Source organism: Thalassophryne amazonica, chromosome 7 (assembly GCF_902500255.1).
Source record: "Thalassophryne amazonica chromosome 7, fThaAma1.1, whole genome shotgun sequence".
Lineage (NCBI taxonomy): Eukaryota > Metazoa > Chordata > Actinopteri > Batrachoidiformes > Batrachoididae > Thalassophryne > Thalassophryne amazonica.
The window spans coordinates 17,678,683-17,702,403 of NC_047109.1; the positions used below are offsets into that span (position 1 = coordinate 17,678,683).

General features: G+C 41.7%; 1 protein-coding gene across 1 annotated transcript in view; it reads right to left on the reverse strand.

Moving 5' to 3' along the window:
- Positions 1-733: 733 nt before the first annotated feature.
- si:dkey-22o22.2 (neural-cadherin) overlaps positions 734-23,721 on the reverse strand; it is a 346,824-nt gene continuing 323,836 nt past the window's right edge. Inside the window, exons 27-34 of the mRNA XM_034173921.1 lie at positions 21,763-21,874; positions 17,005-17,185; positions 14,928-15,094; positions 14,375-14,639; positions 9,592-9,780; positions 9,271-9,513; positions 9,028-9,185; positions 734-1,443 (exon numbers count right to left, since the gene is read on the reverse strand). Of these exons, the coding sequence (XP_034029812.1) occupies positions 784-1,443; positions 9,028-9,185; positions 9,271-9,513; positions 9,592-9,780; positions 14,375-14,639; positions 14,928-15,094; positions 17,005-17,185; positions 21,763-21,874 (1,975 nt within the window). The 3' untranslated portion in view covers positions 734-783. The remainder of the gene's footprint in view (positions 1,444-9,027; positions 9,186-9,270; positions 9,514-9,591; positions 9,781-14,374; positions 14,640-14,927; positions 15,095-17,004; positions 17,186-21,762; positions 21,875-23,721) is intronic.

Here is a 23,721-nt window from a genome sequence, read left to right on the forward strand (position 1 = left end):
TTGGCGTACGGCTGGCATCTCTCATGAAGAAAACAGGAAGAAGCGGCGGCGAATGACTGAACTCCTGCTGTAATACGACATTCTGAGACAACGTGGTTCAATACAGTCAATCAGACATGACTATAAACGTGCACATATGTGCACAGGTTTTTAGGTTGAAACATCACAGCTGATGCTTGTCATTAATAAAGTGGGCTGTGACATTGTTTACAAATATCTGATAATTGAAGAAACTGCATTCATTTTGTATTTTAGAAAATATTAACGGCTCAGATTAATTGCAAAAATTTTGTTGAATTTTGATAGACTATATATATATATATATATATATATATATATATATATATATATATATATATATATATATATATATATAAATTTTCATATTTAATTTGTTTTTCAGTTAGAATTTGTATAACCTGGTTATTGCATGCTGAAAATGTGAAAGTTGAATTTCTTTCGATGTGAAATTGTGGTGAAGAACTGATTCATGTTCTGATCCTTTTCACATTTTTTGCCCTGTATTTCTAATATCACTGGCACACTGTGCATCTTTTAAATGTAAATATAACATTGATTTATTTCTACGAATAAACACTAAAATGCAGCTGTGAAATCTCTGATGTTTGCAGTTGAAGGAAATAAAAAGAATTTCTTGGTTTCACTGAGGGTCGATTCCCAAAGAAATGTCATTTTCTGATTTGACATGAAAGCGACAATGAGTCCCCGCCTCCTTCCTTCTTTCCTTGGGGTGTGATGGTTCGGAGGGCTATGTAGTGACCCCTAGTGGTGATTCGGGAGCGGGTCGTGGCTGTGGCACCTCTGCATGTAGGCGACTGCTTCCCCGTATGAGAGGCCCAGCTGCGGCCGGTCGTACATCTCGCTAAGCGTCTGGAACTTTGGGCCCCATCGTGACAGTCTGTCATAAATGCACCGCCCTTCATCATCTTCCTCTGCCTCATCACCCAGCCTGGCAGTGGCGTTTTGACAGGACGTGGTCGATCCCAGCGAACTGAGGCTTCCTGCTGAAGACCCGGAGCCTTCCACCGTCCAGACATGGAAGGCATCAGGTGGGAACGCCTCGCTGTCGTTGTCCGCTTCCCAGATGATACGAGCCACATAGCTCTTAAAGTCTACGTAGGAGTGCAACGCTGATGCGGTGGCGCCCACGTAGCCCACGCCGTCGCTCGTCTCCATGTCCTCGCTCATGTGCGTGTGATGCATGGTGTAGTTAGAGTCGCTGGCGCCAACATGTTGATGGTGGTAGTGATGGTGGCTCGGGATGCTCATATAGGGGGCGACAGAGCTGCAGGAGGAGCTGCAGGGGAGGACCTCCTCCTGGGAGCCTGGTGAGGACTTGATGAGCGGAGCGGTGGTACAGGAGGACGACTGAGACAGAGAGGAACACAGTGGACGCTTCAGCTCTGTGATGTCATAACCATTCTGGAAAGAAGAAAGACACCGTTAGTGTCCCACCGTTAGTAACCCAAAAGTTACTCCCCCATAGTGAAAACAGGCAGGAATGTAGCATCCCTTAGACTTTAGGTTGCCAAAGCAAAATTAATGTGCAGATTTGAACAAAGTATGCGATATAGGAAGACCGGCGATGTTATGGCCCAGTCACACGGCACTTAACGAAGGGCAACGAAGCCCTAACAAACAAAAAAACAAGAAATCTGGACTTTTCGTTGGCATCTTTTAACCTTCGTTCAGCTTCGTTCCTGCAGCTGGAGCTTCGTCAGGATTTTTAAACTGTTGAAAAATTTGATCAAAGGGCAACGAAAACCTCAGTTCGTCCGTGTTTCATTTTGCTGTCGTTCTTGATGTTTTTTAATCATTTGTTTAGTTTTTGTAACGTTAGTGTTTAATTTGACTTCGTTCGACCAGCTGAATGTTTTCACAGTGCAGAAGGCGGTTTGTGAGCGCTGAGGCTGCTGCTGCTTCATGTACCATCGGAAATTACAGGACAAACTCAGCCTGCTTGCTTGGATTTTTTTTATCTGGGTGGGGGGTCAGCTTCAATGGGCTTAGGAAGCTTATATAGGCCAGAATTAATCTTTTGTGTGGATACAATTACTTATTTTGTCACAAGCAACTGGTGAATTTGAAACAACAAAAGTTGTGTAATTTCCCGACGGTACTTGAATGCAGCATTAGCGGCAGCAGCAGCTCCTGCGCGCTTATTATTTTGTATTAAATATAACAATATGAGTGTAGGAATGACAATCCAGTCCTTCTGTACATGTGGCAACAGGTAGATGAATCAAAATGATTATATAAAGAGCTGTTCTGAAAGACAAAATTCACGTTGTGGATCAGTGATCAGCTGGTGGAAATAACAGTCAATGCGCGCGTTCAAACACACTCATATTTACACTTATATTTATTACCCATTTTGACAGTTTTCTGTTATAAATCAATATACGAGGTCTCTTAGATAATAAACCGACCCTTTTATTTTATTTTTTAACTATATGGATTTGAATGACATGCGATTACACCAATCATGCTTGAACCCTCGTGCGCATGCGTGAGTTTTTTCACGCGTGTCGGTGACGTCATTTCCCTGTGGGCAGGCCTTGAATGAGATGTGGTCCCGCCCTCTCGGCTGAATTCCTTTGTTTCACACGCTGCTCGAGACGGCGTGCGTTGCTTTATCAAAATTTTTTCTGGACCTGTGTGGAATATCCGAGTGGACACTATTCCAGAAATTAAGCTGGTTTTCTGTGAAAAGTTTAACGGCTGATGAGAGATTATGGGGTGTTTCTGTCTGTGTAAGGACTTCCCACGGAGCGGGACGTCCTGCAGCGCTTCCAGGCGCTGTCGTCGGCCTGTTTCGAGCTGAAAACATCCTAATTTAAGGCTTAATTCACCCAGGACATCGTGAGAGAACAGAGAAGATTCAGAAGAGGCCGGCATGAGGAATTTATGCAGACATTCCACTGTTTAAGGACATTTTTTTAATGAAAGACGTACGCGCAAATTCGCCGAGTCGTTTCCGTGATGACTCGGCAAATCTGTGTGCGCCGCGACAGGAAAAACACCTCCGTGTTGAAAACCATTTGTAGAATTCAGGCGGCTTTTAATGGCTTTCAACAAGTGAGTAACTGAGAAATTGTTTAACAGCTTGGGCATGTTCCAACTTGCCCGTTAAGATTTCCAACGGAGGTGTTTTTCCTGCCGCGACCCCCCACGGTCGGGTCCAGCCCGACATGCGACTCTGCCCGCACGTTCTTTCATTACAAAATGACCATTAACAATGGAATGTCCGAATAAACTCCTCATGCCGACTTCTTCTGAAAGTTCTCTGTTCTCTGACGACTTACTGCGTCAACAGAGCCTGAAATGTGGAAGTTTTCAACTTGAAACGGCGAGACGCTGCCGCCTCGAAGCGCAGATCGCCGTCAGGCGCCGTGGACCGTCCTTAAAGCGACACTACCAGACCAAAATCAGCCGTTAAAATTTTTACCGAAAACCAGCTGAATTTATTGAATGGTGTCCACTCAGTTGTGCCTTACAGTTTTGAAAAATTTTTTATCAAACAAAGCAACAGTCTCTGAGCCATTCCTAAACAATGAAAAAAATCGACGAGCGGGTGGACGACTCCTCACTCAAAGACTGCCCACAGGCGAATGACGTAACCGACAGGCGTGAAAAAACTCTCGCATGCCCACGAGGGTTCAAGCATGTCTGATGTAATCACACGTGATTCAAATCCATATGGTTTTTGAAAAAATAATAAGGTCGGATACTTTTCTAATAGACCTCGTATATGGCTTAGAACATAATACAGTGATACAGCAGTGACCACAGCACACTAGAGCTTTTCTTTTTTTTTTAAATTGGAGCAAGACGGAGCGCGCAGCGTGTCGACAGACAGTGTGGGTTCTGATGATGAAGGAGATGATCCCTCTTTTGTTCTGGATTAGCCAGGTGGGTCCATTGACGTGTGCACAGATGTCCACAGGTTCTCTTTGCAGTTTCTCCAGGACTCAGGTGCTATGAGCTCCATCCCAGCACTGAGTCCTGGAACTCAGAGATGCAGACACACTCTGCTCCAGCTCTGGCTCCAGGCACGTTTCATTTAAAGTGTCGAGATCATTAGCTTCGGTTTTGTTAAGTTCCTTTTTCGTCCCTTTTGCGCTCTTGCTTCGCAGGCTGTTCGGTGATAAAGCTCTTTCGTCTACCTTTTCTCAACGAATTGTGACTTTTTTTTTACTTTTTCCTTTCGTTCAGGAATCGTCGTGTGTGACTGGGCCAGTAAGAAACCACAATAACACAATAAATAACTTCAAACTGTAAAATATTCATTAAACTGAATGGATCACCAGAACAAGCAAAGGTTATGGCAATAAGGAACATCGAGGAGCTGGACAAATATGAACAATAGGTATGAGGACTCAAACACATCACAGCACCATGATGCAGACTGGAGCAACCCACTCATCCACATCATCTACACCCGGAGACAAGAGAGACATAATGACTAAGGATAATGATCCGTTTATTTCTGCCCAGGAGCTCTGTCTAGATACATTTAATTATAATAACTCTGCTAACCACCCCTTCGAATCTGAAAATGATCCTGATACCTTTTTCAGTGAGAATATTGTGAGACAGTGCAAATATTTTACAGAAGAACATTTCAAAAATTATAAAATCAATGATGAAGATTTTTCAATTATACATTTCAACAGCAGAAGTCTTTCTCGTAATCTGTCCACTATTAATGATTGTTTGAAAACATCCAAAAAACATTTTTCAGTTATTGCAATTTCAGAAACATGGTTAAATGAGGATAATAAAGATCTGGTATATCTTGATGGTTATGAATTGTTCCTGGTTAATAGGCAGACGAGAAGGGGCGGAGGCGTTGCATTGTTTGTGAGGTCAGATTATAACTGTAAACTCATTAACAACATGTCATTTACAGTGGACAAAATCATGGAATGTGTTACCATAGAAATTACATCTATAAACTCCAAAAACATAGTTGTTAGTTGTATTTACAGAGCTCCTGGGACAAATATTGACACTTTTGAAGACATTATCTTAGGAATGTACAACAAAATCAACAGAAATAAGCATTTATTTGTCTGTGGAGATTTCAATATAGATTTTTTAAACCCTCACAATCATCCACAAATCACTTCATTTATAAACACCTTGTATTGTTTAGGACTGTTTCCAACCATCATTCATCCTAGCAGAATAACTATGGACTCAACAACTCTCATTGACAATATTTTAACTAACGTTATATCCGGTAATCTTAGTGGGGGACTACTGGTCAGTGATATCAGTGATCACTTGCCAGTTTTCTCAGTCTTTGCATTGGAGGGTTGTTGTAAGTATCGAAGCAATATCAAATTCATGAGTAGAAAAATAACACCTGAAACAATTGATAATTTAAGGGAGGATTTATCAAGTCAGAATTGGTCGGATGTTTTTGTTGATGATGTTGACAGGTCATATGATGCTTTCATTTCCATTTTTTCCAGTTTGTATAATAAACACTGTCCATTTGTTGACAAAATATATAGAAATCAATATAGCAACAAACCATGGATAACTAAGGGGCTTCAGAGGGCATGTAAAAAGAAAAACTTACTATATAAACAATTCATAAAACTACGAACTAAGGAAGCTGAAAGTAAGTATAAAACATATAAGAATAAGTTAATCAATATCATGAGACTCAGTAAAAAAATATATTATAATGAGTTACTTGTCAAAAATAGAAATAACATCAAAAACACATGGAACATATTAAATGAAATAGTAAAAAAGAATAGAGTAACTAGAGATTATCCTTCATTTTTTCAGAGTAACAACTACATCACGACTGATAACGACGAGTCTATTGCTGAACACTTTAATGAATACTTTGTTAATGTGGGTAAAAATCTTGCCAGTAAAATTGACTCATCAACTAAGAACTTCTGGGTAAATAATTCAACATTTAACAAATCTGTTTCAATGTTCATTGGTGGTACTCATGAAAGGGAAATACTTGATCTGGTTCATGGTTCAAAAAGTAAGAAATCGACTGATTTTAATAATTTGGATATGGCTTTATTAAAAAAAGTTATTGATTGTACAGTAAAACCGTTCAATTATATTTGCAATATGTCACTAAGTACTGGTAAATTTCCTTCTCAAATGAAAATAGCCAAAGTAATTCCTCTGTTTAAAACTGGTGACAAACACACATTTTCTAATTATAGACCTATATCACTCCTGCCACAATTTTCCAAAATTTGGGAAAAAATATTTGCTAAAAGATTAAATGATTATTTACTGAAGCATACCATCATTTGTGAAGAACAATATGGATTCAGAAGGTCTCGAACTACATCACATGCTTTGATGGACTTTGTGGAAAGTATAGCAACTGCAATTGACAATAAACAATACACAATAGGTGTTTTTTTGATTTACACAAAGCGTTTGACACAATTAACCATGGAATACTATTAAGTAAACTGCAGAAATATGGAATCAGAGGTCTGGCATATGAATGGATAGCTAGTTATTTACAAGGCAGATTTCAGTATGTTCAATTCAATAATACAAATTCTGAACTCAGGGATGTCACATGTGGGGTGCCGCAGGGCTCAGTGCTGGGTCCTTTGTTGTTTATAATCTATATAAATGATATAAGTTGGGTGTCAAGTTCACTGAGCTGTGTCCTTTTTGCGGATGATACAACTGTGTTCTGTAGCGGTGAAAATCTTGAACAGCTTCTGGACATAGTGGAGAAAGAACTGGAAAAATTTAAGGTTTGGTTTGACGCTAATAAGTTGTCACTCAACCTTGGGAAAACTAAATGTATTATATTTGGAAATAAACAGGCACCCAAATGTAAAAATCTAACTATAAACAATAAGGAAATTGAGTTAGTAACAGAGAATACATTTTTAGGTGTTATAATTGATAATAAACTTAGCTGGAAACCACATATAAATTATGTGAAATCAAAATTGTCAAAAACTATAGCCATTCTGTATAAAGCCAAAGACCTACTGCCGCAAGAAGGGTTACTTACTTTATATCATTCTCTGATGGTACCATATATGACATATTGTGTTGAGTCATGGGGAAACACTTACAAATCAAATACCAATCCAATATTCCTTTTGCAAAAACGAGCCATACGAATCATCTGCAATAAACAATATCGTGAACCAACTCATTCTTTATTTGTGTCTTTAAATTTATTAAAATTCATAGATTACAATTCAAACTTTATTTCGAGCGAAAAACCAAGCCTTACCGAGACATGTCCAGAGTCTGTTCCGATTGAGGGAATCCAGATATAGTTTAAGAGGTTGTGCAATTTTTATGAAACCACCAGTAAGAACAAATGTAAAAGGTTTTTGTGTGTCTGTGGTTGGGGTGAGGAAATGGAACAAATGTTCAACAGAGGTTAGAATGAGTAGTACCTTAGTAAGATTTAAGAAACTACTCAAAAAGAACATCATGTCTAAGTATCATAAAGAAGCAAATATAATTTGATTTATATGGAATGTTCAATTTATAAGTGGGACTCATTGTATATTTGAATGTGTGGGTATGTATATGCGTATGTAGATATATAGATATGGGTAGGTGTATATGTATGTAAGTGACTGTGTATGTATGTATATATTTATGTTTGTAAAGTATATAAGTATGTATATAGGTATATATGGCACAGCCCAAGCAGAGGGTCACCCCCAAGAGCCTGGTCTGCTTGAGGTTTCTTCCTTATAGGGAGTTTTTCCTCACCACAGTTGCCTAGTGCTTGCTCTGGGGGTTGGTAAGGTTAGTCCTTACTGGCGTAAAGTGCCTTGATTAGAATTTCTTGTGATCTGGTACTATATAATTATAATTATAAGTGAATAGTATATTGATGTGTATGTCTGTGTGTCGACATGTAGTAGTGAATTTGTATTTATGTAAATATGACTGATAAGAATTGTTGGACTTGTACGAGCAGGGGTGGGCACTAATAAGCTTTGCTTCAGCCCACACCCTTTCGGACTCACTAGTTTTGTCTGTGTTTGTTTGTGGAATTGTTCATTTTTTTCTATTTGAATATTTTGTGTGCCGAATAAACTTTGTCACATTTGAGTCACTTTTTTCTGTATGTGAAACTCACTTTTTAACATTTTTTTCCCCTGGGGGTGAGTTTAACAATGAACAGGAACTCAGTAGCACATGTGCACACCACAGTGTGTGCAGTTACTTAATATACAATACATAGTAAACTGACTGCGTTCATATAGGGGAGGTGATGGTCTAGTGGTTCAGCAGTGGGCTTGAGACCAGAAGATCCTCGGTTCAAAACCCAGCCTGACTGGAAAATCACTAAGGGTCCTTGAGCAAGGTCCTTATTCCCCTAGTTGCTCCCACTATATAAATGTAGTCCATTTATATAGCGCTTTTTCCATCTGCATCAGAAGCTCAAAGCGCTTTACAATGATGCCTCACATTTACTCACATACACACACGTGTGAGTGTGAGTGTGCAGCCCACTGCTGAACCACTACACTATCTATAGAGACATCCATCCAAGACTTTTAAATTCCAAAAATAAATGGACACAAAACATGCATTGGACAACATACTGGATGTTATATGAAACACAAATTATTGACTCACAACCTTAGAAACACTACAATGAAAACATGAATACACATCAGCTTTTTAATTTGGGATTTTGTTGCGGGGTACTTTAAAAAAAAAAATATATATATATATTATATATATATATATATATAGGGATCTGGCACTGTTGTGCATTTATATGTCAATGTTGCACAAATATTTCAACTAGTTGCTATAGATGCTAGCCAGGACATGGAGCGTGGCTAGTTAGCACGTAGCTCGCTCGTTTGCTGAGCTCGTCTTGTGCAAGTCACGTATTCGTGTAATATGAATTAGCTTGTGAGATGTTAGCCGTGTGGCTGCACACAGTATCTACAGCAGGAATAAAGTGCCGCGAGCAGCTAATGTGGCTGCAGAACGAAGCGCCGTTGGTACCTGGTCCTGCTCGCCGCCTCCCTCCTCGTTGTAGTTCAGGATGTTTTCACGGACATCCTCCCAGCTCTCATGTTCAGCAGGGATGTGGTAAACTCCTCCCTTCCTGAAGTTGTTCCGGCTGCCTTTCTGGTTCCACACTGTCACCGCCACCAGAACCGCTACACACACACCCACATTAGCATTAACTACACTTCATATGCACATGCAGCAGCGGCTCATTTGTGTTTGTTCATTCAGTCGTACCCAAGAAGACGAGAAGACACATGCTGATGGCCAGGATAGAGCTGGGGCTCAGGGTGGCCAGCCGGTGACCTTTGACCTGCCCCAGCTCACAGCGCTGACCCCTGAACCCCTCCAAACAGCGGCACCGGTAGCTGTCAGGTGACAGCGCCTGGCAGGCACCGCCGTTCCGACAGGTCGACGGTCCGCAGGGCGATGGCACGCAGCGCTGCTGACCTGAGTCGTCTGACACTGTCACTTGATCGCCAGGACACCTGGGAGAAGACAATGACACGTGGCGTTATTGAACAAAAACAAAGATTAAAGGAAAGGTGTGTTCATGTGTGGCGCACCTGCACTGGTGTTTCCTCCACAGGTCGACACAGCGCAGCGGGCTGCGACACGGCTGGCTGCTGCAGGCATCGCTGGAGCACCCCGCGGTGACGCCCCGCCTCTCCATCACCGACACCAGGTCCCGGCTCTGCCCGTCCAGTGGGAGGAACTGACCGTTAAAACGAACGTCCTTCAGGCAGCCTGCAGGACGGAGAGCAGTGAAGTTACTCGCTTGTGTCCAGGGTTTGTCCACGTCCACATATAACTGGACAGACAGGGTGGTCTTTTTTAAAGTGTCACAGCAGCTTTAATTTAACCATAATTACACCCAGACCAGGTGACGGGTGCGAACTGTCCCAAATTATTAAAGTACCACAAATAACTGGACAAATGTAGATGTTATTCACTCATTACTTGGCTGAATTGTGAACTAAATACATCCCGAGTCTGGAACTGGGCTGTGCATGTTACCTAAAGACTCCGCGCACCCCAGTGTCGTTTCCTGCAGGTGAGCAAACATTGTTCAAACTACAATTCCCTTTGACTCTCTGTTTTTTCCAACTATGTTAACTGCAGACAAAAGGTTCCCTGACTGGACTGACCTGTGATCTGACAACTTTACAGAAAGACAACAAATTAAACAAATCCCAGTTTCTGGAGCTGCTTCTGCCTGACAGACAAAGCTCAGGGCACACAGAGCATCAGATAAATAGGTTCATTTTAGGACATAATTTGGACCACAGCATGGGCGGTGCCAGGGGGGTCGCTATAGCTCACCCTGAATTAGTCATAGCACCCCCAAGCAAATAATTCCTCATTTATTATTTTAGTTTAATTTCATCCCATGTTTAAGGCCTTGTCCACACTGAAACTGAACTTCTGCTATACAAGCTTTTTCTTTGTCATTTTCAAAAAGTGTTCCATTCAAGAAATCATATCTCCAGTGAAACCGCTTGAAAATGCTGCAGTACATATGACAGGCCTGTATGTGGCGCTGTAACGCTTCTCCAAAAAAGGAGAAGACGACATGGGGCTAATTAATATAGCAACGGGACGCTAAAACTTTACAAGGCGGCTCATGGATTAAATAAAGTGTTTTAATCTGATCTGTTGCCAGGATTCATCATCACAGCTGAAAACTGTTCTGGACATGACACCCTTGTTTTGGAAGATGACGTCTGGAAATTAATTTTGTTATGATGGAAATTACTTGTTATGGGCCTTTCACACTGAATAAGTCAGATGCGTCAAAAAACGGTCTAAAATGCATTATTTTCAATGAGACGTGTTGCGTTTTAGATGCGTCAGATGCGTCGCGTCAAAAGCCGAGCTAAACCGACGCATCTGACGGGAGCGCGCACTGCCGCTTGTCGGCAGGCTGACGCAGTCAAAGTTCAATCCAGTCCAACTTTCGATGCTCTGAGCTGTGACCTACCTTTGCGTTGTCCAATAGGGACGACGCGTCGAACCAAAACACGGAAGACTAGTGGCAGAAACCACTGATCTATACAAAATGGATCGGTGTAGAAACCATTGATCTCTACAAAACAAATGTGTCACAGGACTGCTCATTTATGGAGCAGTTTTCTGAAGAAAAATCCTTGGAAATGTTTTTTGTTGTTGTTTGTTACCTCAGAATTTCTGATTACTGTTTAAAAAAATTTAGAACACTTGTAATTAAAATAGCTAAATAAATCAATAAATGGTTCTTTAGGAACCTTTCATCTGTAAATTAAAACTACCTGTGATTTCAGATTAGATAATTTCTTGTTTAACATAAGGAACCTCAGACATTTATTTTTAGACAAAATAACATGGAAATGTGTACATTTTTTTAAGTCTGGTAGTTTATTTATATCTCATTTCAACCATAAAAACAGACACTGTAAATAAATACAAATGTTTATTATAAATGCAACAGGAAATAATTTAACAATGACTGCAGTCTGATTGTAAAGTAGGATTTCTGTGACATAAACCTCATGATGAATTTTTTTAGTCATTTCAACTTGTAATTTCGCCAAAATATGTAATTGCCTTTAATGTTATCAGGGCAGAGTCATTTCTAGAATTTCTACCTGTGCAAATGTCTTTTGACTTTGATTTCGTGGACATTTTTAATGATCCGTTCATTTATTGTTAAAATATAAAATGAAACAGCTTTTTAAAAAATAATAATAGTTGCTGTTGAAAGAGCCTTTTATTTAGAAGCAGGTGATGTTCTGCTGGATTCTCAGGACCAGATGAAGGTCTCTTCTGCAGCTTTTAACTCTGCTGGTGTTGCTGAAGACACTTTTGTCCTATTTTGAAGAGCAGAGATATTTTCTTTCGACTGGGCTTCGTGGTGTTCAGCTCATCAATGGAAGTTTGGTTGTCTGCACAGCAAATGTTCCTGATTGGGACAAATAAAAATATTTCTTTAAATATAAAGAAACACTAAACAGTTTATATATATAAAAAAGGGAAAAAACCAGGAAAAAAACTATGGAAAAAACGCCCGAAAAAAATAAGTTATTTAAAGTTGAGCTTTTGTGGTGTCTGAAAAAAGCTGTAGCTTTATTTGGTAAAAATAAAAAAGACTGAACCATTTAGAAATTAAAGTGTTCACTCAGATCAACTGTGCTAAAAAGCTAAGCTAACGTTAGCCGATCATTAAACCTTCACAGCAGTTCAGTAAACATCACGTTTTATTTTTACATTATTCTCACCTCCGTAAAGCTGCAGAACTAAACTCCGTTGGGCAAACTGGGACTTTGCATATATCCAAAAAGTGGGAGATTTTGGACTGAGTGGATTTGCTCCATCCCCCGGCTGCCTGCCTCGCTCTGTCCAGTGATGATGCCTGAAGGCCGGCTTCTCCATGCGGCTCGGCCCACTGTCGCGGTTCGATCAATATCCCACCAAGTCATCAGTCCTCCCTCGGTCGGCGTCACTCCGAAAAGTAGCTGAAAAAAGCTTCTCCCAGCAGGGTGATGGGAGAATCGTTCTACTGCTGTTTTTAAAGCTTTTTTGTGGTTCAGGCGACGCAAATTCAAGATGGCGATCGCTGAACTTTTTTCAGATTGTGGAAACAACAAGAGTGTGATGTAGCAACCCCCCCCCCCCTTTTTTTTTTTGCTGCTTCCAAAGCGACACGTCTGACATCATGCGTCGGATCCGTTGGATGCGTTTTCCGACGGATTCCGACACGTTGAAGGATTTTGGCCTGACGTATTCAGTGTGAAAGGCCCATTAAGGTTTTTTAAAGGGATTTTTAAAGAAGTCCCTCAGTCTTTGTCTGCTCTGGGTGAAATTCTCAGCCTGAGCTGGACGATGGCGCTTCATCCCACCACCATGAAGAAGAAGAATAAATAAATAAATAAATAAATATATGCTAAATTAGACTGTAAAATGACACTGTTAACAACATGTTACAGAGGCAGGGTGATGACATCATCCTTTCAGTTTTCCACAGTTAGACACTTCTGGCGTTTTCAGATTTATGTGATTAGATAAATATTTAATTCATAAAAGAAAATAAACCTTCATCAACAGAACTGATTGTTTCACACAAAATGAGTGTAACGTGACGTTTAATGACATCACATTTGATGATGTCATGATGTCATCGTACTATAGTGAGTGACGTCTCTTTGAAGTTGCTTTAATTGATCGGTTTTTGCTGCCCAAATATCCATGAATGGAACTGGAAGAAGTGAAGTCTGCCTTACCAAAGGAACTACATGAGGAACAGCAGTGGGGACAGACAGAGCAGTGACTCGGTGTCACTCCTGCCAATTAACCCTCAGAGAACACGGGCCTTGGACAGGAACCAAATCAATGATGCTTTTGCATAAATGAACCACAACAACAGGTGCATTGTTTTTGCATGATTTTGGTCATTCTGTATGTCATTAGTGACTGTCACAGATCTGAATGGGGCTGTTCACAGGGCTATTGAGAGATCCCATAATCCCTTGCATGCCAGAGAGTTGCTGCGGTCAAAATAACACTAGAAACCACATGACAACAATTGCAAATGAACATTATGCTACCAAAATGTAATTTTTTATGCTTTTCATCATGTTAATAAGAGACTGCTGCATGAGACCCTGAAAACTTGCTAAAACAAATATTCCAAATATCCCGTGTCTGCTACGTTTAACCTGCATGGAAGTTCGTAAACACAAACCGAATTTCAGACATTTTATATATATATATTACTCTGGAATAAAAGAGGACAAACAGTGTTGTAAAGGACAATAAGCAGGACGTTAAAGAGCAAACTTCACTTTCTCCCAGAATTCCCATTGAAAATAACGGCGAAACAACCTGAGCTTCTTGCAGGTTTAAATAAAATAAACACAATGACAGCTTCTGTAAACCCAGATAATATATTCACCAGAGTTTTAGGCAAAATATACAGAGTTTTATGTTGTGATGTTAATGCTGTTGTCCGTGTGCAGCGGTTAAAGTGCAGCCTGATCAGAGCGACTCAGTGCAGTTCTCAGCGTTAATGGCATCACACAGAGCGGCAAACTCTATGCAATTTTGTGAGATTTTGTAGGATTTGAAACCTCAATAGGGCAAATATGTGTGTGCACCCATGAATGTGACAGAGGTGTAGCAGAGAGCCGTCACGCCACACGAGCCCTTATTTCATAGCAGCTTCATCAAAATAACAAGCTCTCCCACAGCACCTGCAGAAAATAAAAATCTCTGGAGCCGCCACTGGACCACAGGGTCTCAACTTAAAGCAGTTGTGTGACACTGTTGTTATGGCAACAGTAGAAACAGGTACAGAGTCGGATCTCACCGTGGAAGTTGGAGCTCCCAGCGGCGGTGGGTCCGTCGCCAATCATCACGTTGGCCGGGTGGACCAGTAACTCTCTGTGGCTCCCCAGCCGGGACCGGGTCTCCCGTGAACCCCCACCCTGCTCCAGGCGGAGGGTGAACAGGTTGTCATGGCGACTGAGACTGACCAGAACCCACTGCCCGACATCCACTCGCTGACCTGCGAGCTGCAGGGCGTGAGCTCCGTCGCCCAGGTTGACGCGCACCGAGAGGTGACCCTCCATGACCTGTGACACACAGAGAGAACGTCATTTAAGTTTCCCATAATGCATCTCATCCAACATAAACAGACCTCATGAGTCCAAAAACAACATCATTTTGTTTGGGAAATATTAGATTAGATAGAACTTTATTAATCTCTTGAGGTTCAAGCAGCATTGTGTAGCAGCACAGAGGGTAAGAAGCACACAGTGTCACAGGTGAAAGTAAAAAAGAAAAGCAGTTTGCAAATATAAATGCTACAGTATGTGTGAGGTCAAAGGTCGATTTTTGATGCAGTTGAGGAGTGGACTGACCGCCAGCACAATGTACTCGCTGGAGTCCCGGGATGTCACGGAGAGCAGGGTGCCTGAGGTGGCTCTTGTTCGGAGGAGCATCTGGATGTTTGTCTGGCGGGAACTGCCGCTTCCTCTGAGCTGGTAACGAACCACACTGCCTGGGTCCAAGGAGAACTCTGGGACAGCTGGAGGCGGGGACATAATGAGGTCAGTTTGATGAAAAAGTATGAATAAAACTCTTCCAGTCTGGTTTGTTCACATGACACATAAAGACCAGGGGCCTCATGTAGAAAGCATGCGTACGCACAATAACCTGGCGTACGTCCATCTCCACATTCACGTTCAGATGTATCAAAAGTGAAATGACAGTGGAAATGTGCGGTGCATCACACAACAATCCAGCTGGCGTACACACATTTCTACAGCTAATGTTCCAATGTGGACATGTAGAGGTGACGCTGGGAACTGTTAATATTGTGAAAACAAGAAGTCATCGTAGTGATGTGCACATCAGAGGCACACTGATGAACAATTAACACACCCGCATGTTTGCAGTTACATGGATGGATATAAAAGCATACGCGTTGGCTGTGTTAGTGTTGTTAAAGCACCTTACAAATGGTGCAATCCGACATGAGTGTGTATTCAGGGAAGGCAAGGATTTACTTGCAAATGATGATAATTGGCTCATAAACCGATTTCGATGTACCAAGGCCACTGTTGCTGGAGTTGTGCACAGAACTGCGGCCGGCCCAGAGTGCAATACAGCGAGGAGCCAGGGATTGTCTGAACCCACACAGGTGCTGACTACACTGGGTTTCCTGGCATCAGGGTCATTCCAGCGTGAGCTGACTGGTCGGTCAGGAGTGTGCCAGTCAATGTTGCACCGAGCCATGCCAGCTGTGTGGAACGCAATCATCCGAATCTCATCCAGGTACATTCCAACATTACAGTGCATTTTGCAGCGAGAGCTGGTTTACTGATTATCATCAGAGCTATTCACTGCACAAATGTTGCTATGAAGGCGCCATCACATGATGAATTTGTTTCTGTTAATATGAAACATTTTTGTTCTATCAATGTTCAAATCATGTGTGATGCGCAAATGTGTATCAGGCTGGAGGCTGTATGGTGTGCGATGTGGGTGGGCTGGGCTTGGTAGTTAAATAATTAATCCATGTAACTGTTCCAAATGAAACCAGCGCGGACACATTTGGGCATGTGTGCATTCAAATGTTTTTATTATTATTATTATTGTTAATATGTTTTCTTTTTCTTGATGGTGGAACTAGAGATGAGCCTCTTAACAAGCCCTCAACTGTTCAGTATTTATCAATAAAAGCTTGTGAATTAATGTTAATGTCACACACTGTCAGCTGCCGTGCACCTAATATCTTTTTACTTCAGTGTGTGTGCGCAGCTCAGTTCAGTATTTATACACACAAATTTTCGTTTTACATGACAGCGAGCTGAGCGCACGACAGTCTAACCACAGCTTTCGCTGTTTTTGCATGTTGTCTCTGAAAGTTCTTTAATTTTTACACACAACAACACAAAGATGATGGTGGACGTTATCAAACACAACACTTTACACTTATGATGTCGTCAGCATGACACAACCAAACTATTTGAATACATTTGCATATTTAGACAGAGGCGTGGCCAGGGAGGAATTTGGTGCTTGTGCACGTGTGCTAACTTCCACATTCATTGGGATGAACAAACCGAATGTGCGTAGATTCATACTGTACTACGCATGCTTGCCTGATTCAGGGTTTTGGCGTACACCAACTTTTAGTAGAAAGTCAATGCAAGTCTTTGTATACGAAGCCTTGATCTGTGTCACATTCACACAAAAATATTAGATTCAGGTCACTTCAACCTATAATGTGAACGCAGCAGATCTGTGGTCCATATTTGGGTGAAGACAGTAGCTCTTCATGCCAGCTAGGCTCATTACAAACACAACTTTGACATTTTTTTCAGATCTGAGATAATCTCCATTTCTGAGATTAAAATCTTTCTGGCCACCTCAGAATAAGAGGATGTATTTCAGGCTTCATTGGGTTCGTGTAGACACCGCCGCCACACTCACCTCTGTCACATTTGTGTCCGCTGTATCCCGGGTGACACTCGCAGCTGAATGAGCCCCCGTCTGCGAGGCAGTAAGCGTGAAGGCCGCAGGACGGCCCCACCGCTGTCAGGCACACACCGTCTGTCAGCGTGCACCCCGGAGTGCTCCCTGCGCTCTCTCCCGGAGACGCCAGGTCGTACACCTGAGAGCAAACCCACACAACCATCACCTCACCCACAATGCATTGCACTTCCTGTAGGAGCACCCATAAAATACCCTGATGGCCACGCCCACAGGTGTTCAAGAGCAAGCACACGTTACACACGTGTCACACAAAACATTCAAATGTGTTTGTCTGCATTTGGATGCTCACGTATAAAACTGAAAATACGACCTTCAGAGTCTCAGTGGAGGAACAGGAAGCGGAAGAAGAGAAGGAGGGACAGAATGAGAAGAAGGAACAGATAAAAAAAGGAGGCGGAGAAGGGGGAAGATGAGGAGGAACAGGAGGAGGTGGAGGAAGAAGAGAAGGACAAGGAGGGACAGAACAAGGAGAAGTAACAAAAGAAAAAGGAGGAGAAGGAGGGGATGAGCAGAAGAAATGACAGAGGGGAGGTGGAGAAAGAAGAGGATTGGTAAATGGACTGCATTTATATCAATCAATCAATCAATCAATTTTTTTTTTATATAGCGCCAAATCACAACAAACAGTTGCCCCAAGGCGCTTTATATTGTAAGGCAAGGCCATACAATAATTATGTAAAACCCCAACGGTCAAAACGACCCCCTGTGAGCAAGCACTTGGCTACAGTGGGAAGGAAAAACTCCCTTTTAACAGGAAGAAACCTCCAGCAGAACCAGGCTCAGGGAGGGGCAGTCTTCTGCTGGGACTGGTTGGGGCTGAGGGAGAGAACCAGGAAAAAGACATGCTGTGGAGGGGAGCAGAGATCGATCACTAATGATTAAATGCAGAGTGGTGCATACAGAGCAAAAAGAGAAAGAAACAGTGCATCATGGGAACCCCCCAGCAGTCTACGTCTATAGCAGCATAACTAAGGGATGGTTCAGGGTCACCTGATCCAGCCCTAACTATAAGCTTTAGCAAAAAGGAAAGTTTTAAGCCTAATCTTAAAAGTAGAGAGGGTGTCTGTCTCCCTGATCTGAATTGGGAGCTGGTTCCACAGGAGAGGAGCCTAAAAGCTGAAGGCTCTGCCTCCCATTCTACTCTTACAAACCCTAGGAACTACAAGTAAGCCTGCAGTCTGAGAGCGAAGCGCTCTATTGGGGTGATATGGTACTATGAGGTCCCTAAGATAAGATGGGACCTGATTATTCAAAACCTTATAAGTAAGAAGAAGAATTTTAAATTATATTCTGGAATTAACAGGAAGCCAATGAAGAGAGGCCAATATGGGTGAGATATGCTCTCTCCTTCTAGTCCCCGTCAGTACTCTAGCTGCAGCATTTTGAATTAACTGAAGGCTTTTCAGGGAACTTTTAGGACAACCTGATAATAATGAATTACAATAGTCCAGCCTAGAGGAAATAAATGCATGAATTAGTTTTTCAGCATCACTCTGAGACAAGACCTTTCTAATTTTAGAGATATTGCGTAAATGCAAAAAAGCAGTCCTACATATTTGTTTAATATGCGCATTGAATGACATATCCTGATCAAAAATGACTCCAAGATTTCTCACAGTATTACTAGAGGTCAGGGTAATGCCATCCAGAGTAAGGATCTGGTTAGACACCATGTTTCTAAGATTTGTGGGGCCAAGTACAATAACTTCAGTTTTATCTGAGTTTAAAAGCAGGAAATTAGAGGTCATCCATGTCTTTATGTCTGTAAGACAATCCTGCAGTTTAGCTAATTGGTGTGTGTCCTCTGGCTTCATGGATAGATAAAGCTGGGTATCATCTGCGTAACAATGAAAATTTAAGCAATACCGTCTAATAATACTGCCTAAGGGAAGCATGTATAAAGTGAATAAAATTGGTCCTAGCACAGAACCTTGTGGAACTCCATAATTAACTTTAGTCTGTGAAGAAGATTCCCCATTTACATGAACAAATTGTAATCTATTAGACAAATATGATTCAAACCACCGCAGCGCAGTGCCTTTAATACCTATGGCATGCTCTAATCTCTGTAATAAAATTTTATGGTCAACAGTATCAAAAGCAGCACTGAGGTCTAACAGAACAAGCACAGAGATGAGTCCACTGTCCGAGGCCATAAGAAGATCATTTGTAACCTTCACTAATGCTGTTTCTGTACTATGATGAATTCTAAAACCTGACTGAAACTCTTCAAATAGACCATTCCTCTGCAGATGATCAGTTAGCTGTTTTACAACTACCCTTTCAAGAATTTTTGAGAGAAAAGGAAGGTTGGAGATTGGCCTATAATTAGCTAAGATAGCTGGGTCATATCATGCTTTTCCATCTGAAGCAGAAGCTCCAAGTGCTTTACAGTTATGACTCACATGCACCCACACACTCTGACGTCATGGTGCTCTGATGCAAGGTAGCTCACTCCACAATGAGGATCCTCTGGTCTGAGGTCCAGCACTTAACCACCTCCATCACCTCCTCCATAGGAGGGAGGAGGTGAAAGAGATGGAGAAGAGGAGGAGGTTTATTTCTATTTAATGTTATATGCTGGACTCTATAATATTGATTAGTTAAATATTGATGAATGATTCCTGGCAAAACCTTTAATTTAACTGTGACTACAAAAAAAATCTCAGGTCTAAATGAGCCACAACATCAAAAATTTGTAATGGAAAGTCTATGTGTTCTATCTGAAACGGGCGTGGCTCTGAGTTTGTTGGCGATGTGATGTCTTTGCGTGTCAAATGAATCTTTACACAGAAATAACAAACTTTAAAACTAAAAGGATACATTATTTATTCAGATCACTAATCTGTTTCAGCTTGATGTTCCCAGTAAACATTGATTAGATTTTATTATCCAGCCACAAATGAGCTCAGCAGATTCCCTATCTGAGCTACCTACATGCTAGCTAGCTGAGCTAAGCTAACTAGCTCAGGTTAGTTGTGCCCAGATGCTAATTTAATAATTTTATTCAGCAGAGCTGTCAATTCTCACTCATTCAGAGTGAGACTCGTGCTTTAAAACGGTCCTGTCAGGTCTCACACGGCATGAAACTCAATATGTTGTCACGCTCTCATGCTAATGCATGACATTCCACCACTATGACCTGCAACACATGATTTGAAGGAAAATAACTCCTTGAATGTATCTCAACATGAGAGCTCTGATTCAGGGAATATTTTTGTACAATTTGTTCAGTATCTTCTTTAACCAGACTGTAAACTGAATTATTCTGATTCTGTATAGGTTTATATTGGTGTAACAAGACATGGCTAGCTAACGTGATAGCCACTGTCATTTTGGGGCAGGTTTACATCCATGTTGTTGCTGGTTAGCGGTACGTAGACTGTGCTGTATGCTGACAAGAAAACATTCATGACAATGAACTCAAGAAAAATGTTTGTCTTCTTCAATCAATTCAATCAATTTTTTTATATAGCGCCAAATCACAACAAACAGTTGCCCCAAGGCGCTTTATATTGTAAGGCAAGGCCATACAATAATTATGTAAAACCCCAACGGTCAAAACGACCCCCTGTGAGCAAGCACTTGGCTACAGTGGGAAGGAAAAACTCCCTTTTAACAGGAAGAAACCTCCAGCAGAACCAGGCTCAGGGAGGGGCAGTCTTCTGCTGGGACTGGTTGGGGCTGAGGGAGAGAACCAGGAAAAAGACATGCTGTGGAGGGGAGCAGAGATCGATCACTAATGATTAAATGCAGAGTGGTGCATACAGAGCAAAAAGAGAAAGAAACAGTGCATCATGGGAACCCCCCAGCAGTCTACGTCTATAGCAGCATAACTAAGGGATGGTTCAGGGTCACCTGATCCAGCCCTAACTATAAGCTTTAGCAAAAAGGAAAGTTTTAAGCCTAATCTTAAAAGTAGAGAGGGTGTCTGTCTCCCTGATCTGAATTGGGAGCTGGTTCCACAGGAGAGGAGCCTGAAAGCTGAAGGCTCTGCCTCCCATTCTACTCTTACAAACCCTAGGAACTACAAGTAAGAGGCAAAACTTGCCAACTGTCACGAATTACACTAGAAAAAACAAAAAGTCAAAATTGTAGTTTGACCGTCAAGTCAAGAGACAAAGTTTGGGTTTAGTTTTGTCAAATTTGATTTTGAACTTTAAAATATAAATTTGCATTGAAGACTTATCACAAGCTAATAAGACATGACTGACCCTATATATGATAAATGTTAGATATGATAAACGTGATTAACATTTCATTCATTCATATAATTGAATGTTATTTTTTGAGCAGTGACCAAGCTAGCTTATCAAAATGTCAATTTTACCCGATGGGCAAAATGGACATCGGTATTACAAAGACTTTGCATCCATCCATTTGTCCATCCATCTGTCTGTCTGTCTGATTGTCTGTCTGTCTGTGCTCGGAATAAGTCCAGTCCTGTTACTGCCAGAGTCTTCAAATTCACAGGGGACATTCTTGGGACACAGATCTTGGACAAGTTTAAAGATGTCTAACCTTGTCCTATTTAAGATGTCAAAAGGTCACATTCTGTTTCTTATTTTTATGCTCATATGGTTGAGGGTATTTTATCATTGTGTTATATTTAATCTTTTGGGTCTCGGATGGGAGATGAGTCCAGTCAGGTTTTTGTCCTCACAACATGACAAACACACGTTGACACACTCGTACCTGACTGTCCACCACCAGGTTACGGAGGCAGCCGGTGAAACTCTGGTAACGCCGGTGAGGAGAGGTTTCCTTCACTCCTCCCAACTGGAGAGGCTGGAACACATTCAGATACCTGTGGAGGAGAAGGAGGAGAGAGGATCAGTGAGGAGAAGGGAGGAGGAGGGACGATCAGTAAGGAGAAGGGAGGAAGAGGAACAGTCAGAGAGGAGAAGGGAGGAGAGCTCACGTGAATTCAGTGGATAGTCGACACTGAAACAGGAAATGCAAAAGTGAGAGGCAGTGCATCTTGACAGCTCATGAGCTCAGTCTGTCTCTGTGTAAATTACATGAAGTTTTTTTTTAGCCATGCTAATGCTCCCCAGAACCATTTACTGAGAAAAAAGTGTGAAGGACCTAAATGACATGGTGAGGACTTTCCAGGCATGTTAGAGGCAAATAAAGAAAAATGCTTAAAAAGGCGGGTGTTTAAGAGGGCTGTAGTTGGGGGGAAGCTGAGGGTTTTCAGCCATGCTAATGCTCCCTGGAACCATTTACTGAAAAAAAGTCTGAAGAACCTAAATGACATGGTGAGATGGTGAAGAGCTTTGCTCGTTCATGTCGGTGAAATAAGCATATTACAGTGTCCTGATGAAGTGGTATAGAGGAGGATTTTCTTAAAAGGAAGACCTGAAAGTTCAGCTACAACTGGGCAGCACAGTCTCATTTGAAGGCGGAGAAGAAGGAAGGAGGAGAAGAACTGAGGAAGGAGAGAGGACAAGGGATTAGAAGAGCAAATAGGAAGAAGGGGAGGATGGAAAGAATACAATAAGAAACTTGGACTGCAAGCAGTCATATACGGGCCCTCGTTCCGCGCAACCGCCTACCCAGGCCAGTGGGTGCCCTTGTGACCACTTGTGGACATGTGCATGCAGGGGCAACCACTCTTCACACAGTTAAAATTTTAAACAAATCACACAATGCATGAAGGAGTTATGACATGTTGATTGTTCATCCACTAGGGGGCGCTCAGTGTACAAACAGAGGGTCTGGGTGTGTTCAGGGGCCAACCGTCATCATACATGTGAAGTTTCTAGTCAATCAGGCAAAGCATGAAGGAGTTATCATGACTTGATGTTCCATGGCAAAGGGTCAAAATGGTGGCACCATAGCGGCCACACCCTTCAACATAGAGAAAAGCTTTCGATAACTTTTGGTCAGTGTCATCTCTGGATGCTGTCAAAGAAATTTGAAGTGCATTGGGCAATATCCCTAGGAGGAGTTCGTTCAAATACAACGTGAGGAAATGATGGCAAAATGACAAGAAAATTAAAAATGGCTGACTTCCTGTTTGGAGTAGACAAATGGTGCAAGAGACTTTTTTGTACGTCTATGCAAGTCAGACATGTGTACCAATTTTCATCTCCCTAGTACAAAAAAACCCCTATGGGGAGGGGTTTTTGAAAGTTTCAAGGGGGCGCTATTGAGGCATTTTGCCCCGCCCACGGGCAACGCCCCTATGAATTGTAAGAGGTTGTCATGCTTGACCTGTGTATCAATTTTCATGATGATGTGACAAAATTAAAGCCGTCAAAAGGAAGAACGTAATTTCATGGTGAAAGGGCGATATTCGGTACGCCACCACACAGAAGCCGTTACTCGTAAGTTCATGGCAATCATCGTTATTTTATCCAAGTTGTTCAGCATGTTTTAGAAGTGGAAGGAAGTTGATGGTGTTAAGTATGTGACATCAGGACCTGTTTAAGTATAATGTTCCATGGCGAAGGGTCAAAATGGCGGCGCCATACCGGCCACACCCTTCGACATAAAGAAAAGCTTTCGATATCTTTTGGTCAGTATCGTCTGAGGCCGAAATTTTGTTTTCAAGAGTGAGAATAATAATAATAATAATAAATAATAATAATAAACAGCGCAATTACAATAGGGTCCTCGTAGGACGTTGCCTACTCGGGCCCTAATAAC